Below are 11509 nucleotides of genomic sequence, written 5' to 3'. Positions count from 1 at the left end.
AAAAGCTTTTTAAAAGTGAAATTTATACAAGAATAAAAATAAAATATTTTAATAAAAGATACTTTCATTATTCTTTGTTTAATTTAAACTTTTAAAATCAAATAAATTATCTTAAAAAGTATACTATTCTTTGTTTAATTTAAACTTTATTCTATAAAATAAAATAAATTATCTTAAAAAGTATACTTTCATTATTCTTTTTTTAATTTAAACTTTATTCTCTAAAATCAAATAAATTATCTAACTACCATGAAACTCAGATTTTGAAATTTTGGTTCGACTTCATTAATTTCTATACTTCAATTTATAGTGTTCATGGTTATATGTAGTTGAGAATAATGAAAAAATATTTGTCTTTTAAAATAGAGAAAGTTCAATACAATCTTTATAGTACTTCTATTTTTATTTTTTGTATTCAAAATATAGAAAGCTCAATACAATTTTTACAAAATTATAAAAATAAAAGCACTTCAAAAGATATGCAAAAGATCTTTTAAATAAACTAATTTGTAAAACTTTCTCATTTATTTATTTATTCTTAGTTGTGGAACAGAAAACACAGTCGCAATGGTTTTAATTCCAAATGTTTAGGTTAAAGTAATTATAACTTTAAATAACAATTGACACGTAAGTTTAAGCTTTAAGAATATTATTTTTAGTTTTTCATAAACCCCGGTTTTAAACATTTAAAAGATTCAAATCAAATATTACCTTGAAGTGAGTTTAACTTGAGAAGAGATGTTTCCGACAATTTAAAAAAAAAATGGGTATCTTTTGAAATAATTGTATTAAACATCCACTTTATTTAATTTGTATGATTGAATTTATTTTAAAATAAAATTAATATAAGTATGAGATTATATATGTAGTAAAAAATTATTTCCTTACATCTCATATCTTGTGCTTCACATGCTTGTAAGTTCACATGGCTCAAAGTATTATTTGTTCATAGTACATATCATTAATATTTAAGGGAGTTAAAATATTAGGTATTATTTTTAATATAAAATAAAACTCTTATAAACTTTATTAAAATAATATTTCTCTTATCATACGAAAGTTAGTTCAGTAAAATGATTTGTAGTAAAAAGGTAATTAGAATATGCAATATTTTATCTATTTTTAAAATATAATTTGAATAATTGGAGTTAGTGAGTTTTGTACAAATAACAGAAAGTATTATCCATGACATCGTAAATTTCGTGAATCACCATGAAATGTCCCACTAATTTTGAATAAATAAATATGACTTTGAACGAAGAAAAATTAGGAAATACAAGAAATAAAACGAATATTCGAATATACACATATGGAAGAGAAAGAGGAATAACTAAGTTTGTATTTGTGCATGACCGTTTCTACCTAGTCATGTGAAATTTTAAATGCAACTAATTTCGAATAAACAAAGTAGTATTGTTTTTATGTTTGACTAAAAAATTAAAGTTCATGAGTATACTCAATAATAAAAATAAGTTAATGATTATTGTATAAGATAATTTTAGCAATATAAAAGTTTTTTATAAATATAAAATAGTTTATTTCAAAAACTTTTATTCTATAAGTTATAAATTACATATAATGTTTTTATATAAATTTTAATTTTAATTTATTAGTTTTTATTTCAATATTATGAAAGTAAATGATTATTATAATATTTTAACATTTGTTGAATTATTTTTAGTTTTTTTTATAGTTTAAATAAAAAAAGATGTAATATTATAAGGTGAACAAAATAATATTTGATTACAATATATTATGTGAAAAATACATAATATAATAAAGAGAATAATTTTGATTTAAATAGTTGTTTAAATTGAATTTTATATATAAATCAAAGAGAAGAGAGTGTAAGTTTATTAATTTATAATATTAATATGTATTTAATTCAAACTTTAAAAGTGTTGATGTTGAAAACCTGAGATGATATTTCTTGTAGGTTCACTCCTCCTTTAATAGGTGGTCGTGGTCCGTTGATGTGGAAATGAACGTGTAATTTATTTATAGAAACATAGAGACACCAAACTTCTTGTTAGTTTCCTAGAACGTACTTAAAAGGTGTCGTGGCGGCTTACATGTGAAAAGACCTGAAAATTCATATAAGAACCAAATAGAAGATTTTGAAATGAATTTGAATACACGGTTTCATTGAATAGGGTGATAAAATAAAATTGAATAAATACAATTAAGTAAAATAGATAATTATAATTAAGTTTAAACAGTGTATTACAATTTTATATGAGTATCTAATCTAGTATTAAAGTGATTTTTTAATATTTATAAATAATGTACATATATTTTAAATTTTATTTTTGATAAATTATTTTTTTGTATTTAATAATAAATTATGTATAATTATAGTTTATTACAATAATTATTACTAAAATCATATATCTAAGTTTTGTTCTGTTCAAAATTAACTGTATTATTTTATTTATTTAAAGTAAAAATAATATTTTTAAGAACAATTTACTTAAAATAAACATGTAATCTAAATAAATTAAATAGTTACATATAAATTTTAAAATATATATATATATATATATATATATATATATATATATATATATATTATCTCTACTAGTAGTGAAAACGAATGGCATATTATAATATGTATTAATTTGTTATGATAATAGAAGATAATAAATTATATTAAATTATCAGAAAATGGATACTCAAGTGTGTATATATAACTTTCCACATATATACGTATTTAAGTTCGATAACCAAGGAGAATATGAAGGAGGTCATAGATTTTGTGAACAAATATTGATGAAAGGAAATTATTGAAGAAAAAGTTAACGGTGAGAGAGAATATGAGTATTTTATTGATAAATTTACGAAGTTAAAATATTTAAGATTTTCATGAAAAATCACATAAAGGATAAACACGGCTAATAAATGGATATAAAGAAAATAAAAAAATTTAGGAACATGTGTCAAATGTCTATAAATATATAAAAATAATCATTAGATATGGTATACTATAAAATAATCATTAGATATGGTATACTATAATCATTATATCACATTAATACTATAAAATTATTTAACAGATATAGTAATATTGATGAAAATAGAGTCATTAGATATGGTATTAGAACTTTTATATTTCATTCATTCCTTTACTTATTTAATTTATTTTTAGGTTATGTTACTAATTTTTATCTCTTATATTAATTTTATCTAACTTTTAATTGTTTTGCCTTTATTCAACTTATAAAAAAAATCTATTTATTTATATTCAAATCATTTTATTACTTCCATTACATCTATAAAATCCTTTAGCTTTTAATGTCTTTACATTGTCATTGTAACATCTCAATTTCAATAGCTTAAAACTAATAAAAATAGGGAGTTTCATCATAGTTCCAAAACAGATAATTTAGTGTACACGATATATTAATACAGTCTTACAAAAGGCATGACTATAAAAATATACCACTTATACACTTAAACTAAACTAATAAACTCTGTACTACTGACCACTGCTAAAGCTCCCACTGGAAACCTCCTCTTCAACACTAACACGATGGCTCTTCATCCTCCAGAAGTGCCTTTGACACTGCAACCACATCTGCTCCCACCGAATAGGTGATCATCGCAAAAGGAAACATACAACACAAGACAGGAACACAAAAAGCAAGGGTAAGCTAATATGATTAAGGAATCATGCAGTTCAATTATAAACAAAAACCATGCAATCTTTCTCATTATCACCAGAATCATATAGACCACCACAACATATATACATGACTCTAGACTCAATATCCGGATTATGTAAGCGACATTGGATCTCTTGGTGGCTTGCACCTGTTACGGTTCCCAAACTCTGCAGAGTCTGGACACATGGAGTATTCACCCGACCGTTCCCAGGGTAAGTCCCCTCCACGTCTAGACTGGATCAAGTCCAACGACGAGGACCTCCTGCTACTCCTCACGACATAATCCATTCTGCTCTATCTGAGCTTGAATGATTATTGGAGTTTCAGGATACCAACCATTATAGATTCCTTACATCCTTACACACACTACAATTCCACTTGGATTTCCCTTGAAATTCCATTTCAACCTCATCTTCTCATAATTTGTATTCATCCAATTTAATCATACAATACATTAATGGTAGCATTCCAACCATACAGGGCCTAAGTTGCACAAGGATACATTAAAACATACATTTCCACCAAAGAAAACAGAATTAGAGCACTACTACTGCCGTAGCTCTCGCTCAGGCTAAAAAGTCTAACCTAGGCGAGAGGTCATCTCGCTCAGGCGAGCCAGTCTCGCCTAGGCGAGCCAGTCTCGCCTAGGCGAGACACTAACAGTGGCAAAAAGAGAAAACTTGGACGAACTCTCGCTCAGGCTAGGCTGGTTCGCCTAGGCGAGATCGTCTCTCGCTCAGGCGACCCCAGCTCGTCTAAGCGAGACTTCGTGCAGGAACAGAGGTGCGTCTCCTGGTGTTTTCGCTCAGGCGAGCGTCACTCGCCTAGGCGAAAATACCAGGTCACGAACATGTTCCCACATGTAGTGGATCAGTTTGCCTCAAGCACAAATCAATTATTCACCAAATCATGCAATTCAAACACTAATTCATCTATCAAACACGTAATTCAAGCTCATCTACGGATTTTCTATTCAAATTAAGAAGAGTGGTTAGCTTCCCTTACCTGTTATCCTGTTTAGACAACTTTATAAACGTCAACGCCTTAAAAACGTCAACACCTCTAACTCCACAGGATGCTCTATCTACACATAGAAACATCACAAGAACGATCAGAACATACCGTTATGATCACTGATCAACAGATACTCATACTGATGATTAAAACATCGTATGCAAGCGGAAGAGGGCTTGCATGCAACAGAAAACAAAAAAAAGACTAAAAAGAGAGCGGAAACTCAACTTACGCGAACGGAGAAACTGATCGGTCCAATTTGAAGAGCTTGCCGAGAGGATCAATCCTACGGTCTCGGTTCTTCAATCAGACGACTAGAGAGACAGAACCTCTAGAGAGAAGTCAGAGAACTCTAGAAAAGTGGTTTCTAGAGAGATAGTGTATTTTAAAATAATGAAACTCGTTTATAACTATTCTATTTATACTAAAACCTTTTAATATTAAAATAATCGAGTCTCACTAATCAAGAGGGTGTTAAAGGTCAGGTCTGGGGTTCGACTCCAACTGGCAACAACCTACCTGATGGTCCTTGTATGGCCTGAGGAGTGAGGAGTTGGGGTGTATTGGACTGCAGACCTGACACGACCCTCTTGATTAAGAGGGGTGTTATAGCCATACTTATAATTAAGTCACTTTAATTATTTTTATTATTTATTAGAATTCTTCTAATACTTTTTATTCTACTCTCTCTCTTTTTGGCACCCTAAAGTGTTTTATCATAAAATTATAAAATAATAAAAAATATTAAGTTTGCTTACATCTTTTCTACCCAAATGCTAATTACTTGCAATCATAAATATAAATTACAGATATAAAATATTATTAGTAAATAAAAACAACTTGATATTATATGTTATTTTAAAGTATGCACTTTTTGTCTAAAATTCATCCTTTGATTTTCTAGAAGATTTCTTTTAAGTAAATCTGTTACGAAATCATCAAATTTTAAAAAAGTGGTGATTAATTGGAAATAATATCATTTTGTGATTGAAATAGTTACAATCAGTTAGGAATTTTGACTGAGTGAGGAGGTATTGGTTTTCCAACTTTTTTATATATTTATATATTTATATATAAATGAAAATATTTTTTTTTTATTTTAACATATTATATATATATATATATAATTTGTATATATTTATAAAAAAAATACATGTTTAAAGTATTTTTTTTTAAGATCCACCACACCACTTAGTAAAAGTACACCATCTTCTCTACAAAGTTAACTTTGTGTTTCCCAAGTCAAGTAAAGTTATTTATAAATTTATTTTATGAAATTGGAAACTTCTAGTGTCTTTTTTTTATATTAAAGTTCTCTTTATTATATTGAGTTCAAATACTTCTGTGACCTGATTTGTTGGTTGGGATTATAAATATATTATTAAATAACTCTTTAATATATCAGTTTTAACGTATAATGTCATCATTCGTCATTACACTGTATAATAATAACTTCTTTTCTTTCTTGTGGATAACCACTCGGAGAAACTCTATATAAGACATGTTTGCATTAATCAAAATGGTTAAGTTAAATATTACAGATTAAATTAAAACAGTAAAACAGTTAAAATAAATGTTATTTGCGAGAATGAAAACCCATTAAAAAAACATAGATTATATTAAAACTATTTTTATTATATTAAAAATAAAATATGTTAATATTTAATATACTGAATCTAATGTTTAGTCTTTTATCGACAAAAGCAGCAAAGTAGTCGATCTAAATCAACGTCAATAATTTGAATATGAGGAACATAGCCAAACCTCATTCCATTACAACTTTGTCCTTTATCGTGTGTAATAACTATTTAGTTTACTGGAATTGTGTTGACGAAGCATGAAACACGTGTTGGCTACAGCAACGCATGTAAATTCCAATATAAATAAGCAAAGGTTTCAATGATTAGACTCGGATATCAGAGGAAACAACATACACCAAAATTAATCATCATCATCATTCTCTCAGTGTAATTTTTGTGACTGAAACGACATTGCAAACATAGCATAACAGAGATGGTGAGAACCCCTTCCTGTGACAACAGAGGACTTAAGAAAGGTACTTGGACTCCAGAGGAAGATAGAAAGCTTGTAGCTTATGTCACTCGATATGGCTCTTGGAATTGGCGCCAACTCCCAAGATTTGCAGGTATATCATTCAACATGTTCATCATTCATCGTATAACTCAAATCTTGTTCCATGAAATGAAAAAGTTCAATAAGTTCAGAGTTCTACAATTTAATGCCATTGATGATGCATTGGTTTTCAGGTCTGCAAAGGTGTGGGAAGAGCTGCAGACTCAGGTGGCTCAATTATCTCAGACCCAACATAAAAAGAGGAAACTATACTGACCAAGAAGAAGAAACTATAATCAAACTTCACGAAAAGCTGGGTAACAAGTATGTTCACAATAAAAGCTAGACAGGGGAAAACCTTAATTCTGGTTTCTTAAACAATTTTCGAACTATTTTCTCATCAAAACAGCAGTTTCACTAAATAAAAAACTACAGTTTTACCCAAGTAAACTTTTAGTTTTCATACAGAATAGCAACAAAAATATAAAAGGTATATTTTTTAAAAAATTTCCTATTTGCATCTTGGAAATTCCGTTTTAATTTCTTAATTTGTGTTTTCTTTTATCTCCCTTTGCAGATGGTCTGTTATTGCCACTCATTTACCCGGAAGAACAGATAACGATTTAAAGAACCACTGGCACACCACTCTCAAAAAGCGTCTTGGAAAGAATGTTCACACTGAAAGACACGTGAAAGCCGCAAAATCAAACAGTTCTGGGGCCAACCCAGACAAGGATTCCATTTATAACAATGGTTTCTTCCTCGAAGGTTCTCACTCTCCGACAGTTTCGAAAACCTCTGACCCTGACCCTGACCCTTTGTCCCCGGAATTATCCTCAAGCGAATTCTCGTCCTCGGATTATACCACTCACCAAAATTTGTTTGCGGAAGATGGGTTCGATTTTCTGGATGCATGCTTAGAGGACGTGAACCAAAATATCTGGACAGAGTCATTTCATATTTCTCAAGTCACAACACAAGCCAATGGTATCGACAATTTTCATGGTTCAGATGCTGCGAAAGCTATGGAATGTGTTCGGGCAGAGTCTCCTCTGTCGTACCATAATGAAAATCTGGTTGTGGAAAATGACGATTTTGGCTTTCTAGGAGCAATAGAACCGATAACTGAAAATTCTTGGACAGAAGCATTCGTGGCAGATATGTCTCTTATTCCGAACGAGTTACTTGTTCCTTTGGTGAACGAATCCGAATCGTACTTTTCTTCTACGTATGATTCCGAAGATCTCTGGTGTCTCAACGATAATTCTCATGATTTAGACGTCAACTTATTTCAATGAATAAATAATTAGCTCATACTTTTGTAATAAATGTAACTAATTCAGTGTAAGGCAACTCTTTTTTTTCTTTTCACTCATACAACCCAGAAAAATATCTGTTGTGAAAAATTGCTGAGCCTAATTACGACTTAATATATTTTTCTTCCTTTTTTCGACAAATAAATAACCAAATTATTTGGGTCGTTGCCAAATATTTAAATTAGGTCACTTAAATAAAATAATTCGTGTTGCAATATTTTCACAGAAATATTTATACATTTCATGACACGAAGTTAATCACTCTTCAATGTATGTCACAGGATTTTCCTACCCATGATTATATTCATGCTAAAGATTTGTCTAATAACTAGTATTAATTAATACAACTTGGGATAATTTAATTTTTTCTATACGACACAAACTTTAAAGACACATTATTACAATATATAGAGAGAGAGGTACAATTATATATACTCATGTTTGATAAAATAAACTAAAGTCTTGTATTATTGTGTTTACAAAACTATATATAGAAGTTTCTCATGCAAAAAACCAATTGAATATATAATCTCAGATTTGTAACAGCATACAGTTCTGCAATATTTTATAGTCTCATATTAAATGCGATTATAGTTATCATCATGAGATAAGAAAACGTGAACAAAAATAAACACTTAAATTTTTTAAATTATATGTATATATACAAAGTTATAATATCAACACATCTTCTTATAATTTATCATTAATCATTAAAGAAAGTCTTACAAAAAAAAAATGAAATTGTAATATCCAACTAATACCTTATCCATTCACTATAAGAAAAAGTTGGATTAGCGACCACAAAAAAACCCACTCAAAATTAATGATTTCAATATCAATACTCAAAAGTTATTTTATGATAATCTAGTTGAGAAAATAATATTATCAAGTAATGAAAAAACTAAAAATTCAAATATATTATTTAGAGTTGAAAAATTTGATATTAAAATATTTTAGAACCAAAAGAAACGTATTCGAAATGATTGACAAGTTAGAAATGTTTTATGTTAAGTTGTCTTCTAATTAGTAATTAGATTTGTGCGTGAAAAGTGTGTGGAACAACTTTCAAGTGAAGAAAGAAAGTAAAAAAGGAAAATTTGACCAGCAAGAAAAGAGATAAGTTTGCAAAGAAAATGAAGAAAGAATGAGAAAAGGAAAAATAAAGAAGGTTAAAATACTCCGTTGGTCCTCGTTTTTGTTGCAGAATCTCAATTTGGTCCTCGTATTTTTATTAGTCTCAATTAGATCCTCATTTTTGTAAATTAGTATCAATTAGGTCCTTTCCGTTAGTAGAGAACTAACACCGTTAAGTAGGTGCCACGTGTCAACTCCTCGTTTTTTTGAATTTTTGAATTTTTTTTTGAATTTTTTTTGAATTTTTTAAAAAAAAATATTTATGCCACGTGTCACTTCTGTGATGTGCCATGTGTCAATCTAATATGGTGACACGTGTCAAATTAATGTACGAATCTCAATTTGGTCCTCATATTTGTTAAATTGATTTGATTTGATTTGAGTCCCAACTTTTTTAAAAAAATTTCAATTTCGGGCAATCCAAATTTAGACCAAATTTTACTTTTATATAATGTTATGATTATTTTTATTAAAATTGATATTTTTATTAAATATTTTAATAATATTAATTATATTTAATATTAAAATTTTAAATATATTTATTTTAATTTTTTATAAAATTATTTTAAAATTTTAAATTTTAAATTTATAAAATTGTTATTTTTAAGCCAACTCTAAAATATTGTTGATATTGAATATTATACAAATATTTTGAATATAAATTTATTAATTTATATATTTATAGTTTTAAAATAAAATTTAAATAAAGTTTAATGTAAAATATAAATTTAAATAAATTAAATGTTGTTAAAAATATGTAATAGAAATATCACTTGTAAAAAAAGTATCATCATTACATTTATAAAAAAATTAAATTTGTTCTAAATTTGGAGCATATGAAATTAAACTTATTTTAAAAAAATTTGGGACTGAAATCAAATCAAATTAACAAATATGAGGACCAAATTGAGATTCATACATTAATTTGATACGTGTCACCATATTAGATTGACACGTGGCACATTACAGAAGTGACACGTGGCATAAATATTTTTAAAAAAAAATTCAAAAAAATTTAAAAAAAAAATTTAAAAAAATTAAAAAATAAAAAATAAAAAAAATTAAAAAAATTCAAAAAAATGAGAAGCTGACACGTGGCACCTACTTAACGGTGTTAGTTCTCTACTAACGGAAAGGACCTAATTGATACTAATTTACAAAAATGAGGACCTAATTGAGACCGATCAAAATACGAGGACCAAATTGAGATTTTGCTACAAAAACGAGGACTAACGGAGTATTTTAACCAATAAAAAAAGAAGGGCTATGACCTAGGTCTTGCATTTTTGTTCTTATCATTGTGAAAGCCGTAAACACGAGCCATGACTTTCCTCGATTAGAGGTTCAAAACCTCGTTGCACACTATTGATTATGATGTAAAATTTGATTCCAAAGTCAGTGTATTTATTTATTTATTTATCTATCTATCTATTTATTTTATTCACTTTTCTATTTGTTTATTTAGTTATTTGTTTGTTTGGTGTCCGAATTTTGAATAAATAGTTATTTGTATTTCATTTGAATAATATTAAAATTTCACCTCAAATCTTATGTTAAGTTAATAGCTCAGTAAAATTAATATAAAACATTACTCAAAATTTAGGCCATATATAATGTTTAATAGCTTCAGTTTTTGAAATACTTTCAGTGCTTCGTTTAAAAGAAAGCTTTACAATAAAAAAAAAAAAAGACTTTTTAGGATTTAAAAATAATTTTAAAAGATATCTAACTGATAACATTAAAATAATATAATATAAACTCCAGATTCATTGTATAAGAAGTTATCCAAAATTTAGATAACTATCATACAAACATAGACGAATTTATCTTTATTTTTATCAGTTGAATGTTTTATATTATATTAATTATTTGATTCAAACTCGACACCGTGAAAACTTGAATTGTACAGATAAAATTGGATTAACTCAACGTAATAAAACAAAAAAACATTAACTAAAATTATATAGGTTTAATAAAATTTGTTTTTTGACAAAGTTGAATATTTTTAATGAAGTCTCTATTATGTTTATTTGGTAAGTAATACAAATTTTATATTTTTTAATTGAGATTTTTTCATTAAATGGGTGATGCACTTGTTATCTAGTTTCATTATCTAAGTTATTTGTTTCAATATGTAAAAAAATATGAGGTATTGTACTTAATACAAATATGATATTGTTGTTGATGTAAAACAATTGATGACTTTTATTTCACTCATTGAAACTCGATTGGATGACAATAACACTTCTATAAATAATGGTGACAGTAACAATCATTTGGTTGTCATAGGTTAAGATGTGAAGTCATTGG

At 27.5% G+C, this 11509-nt stretch overlaps 1 protein-coding gene across 1 annotated transcript; it reads left to right on the top strand.

The window, feature by feature from the left end:
• The first annotated feature begins 6600 nt into the window (after positions 1-6600).
• On the top strand, positions 6601-8218 carry LOC114184319 (uncharacterized). The gene is made up of 3 exons (XM_028071629.2): positions 6601-6822; positions 6944-7073; positions 7327-8218. Exons 1-3 carry the CDS (start codon positions 6690-6692, stop codon positions 8045-8047), a joined length of 984 nt encoding a protein of 327 aa, XP_027927430.1. The 5' UTR covers positions 6601-6689; the 3' UTR covers positions 8048-8218.
• The last annotated feature ends 3291 nt before the right edge of the window (positions 8219-11509 follow it).

This window comes from Vigna unguiculata, chromosome 5 (genome assembly GCF_037176805.1).
Source record: "Vigna unguiculata cultivar grain cowpea cultivar isolate G323 ecotype 2 chromosome 5, ASM3717680v1, whole genome shotgun sequence".
Classification (NCBI taxonomy): domain Eukaryota; kingdom Viridiplantae; phylum Streptophyta; class Magnoliopsida; order Fabales; family Fabaceae; genus Vigna; species Vigna unguiculata.
The sequence above is the reverse complement of the archived record's forward strand: the minus strand, read 5'-3'. Positions and strand labels throughout refer to the sequence as shown.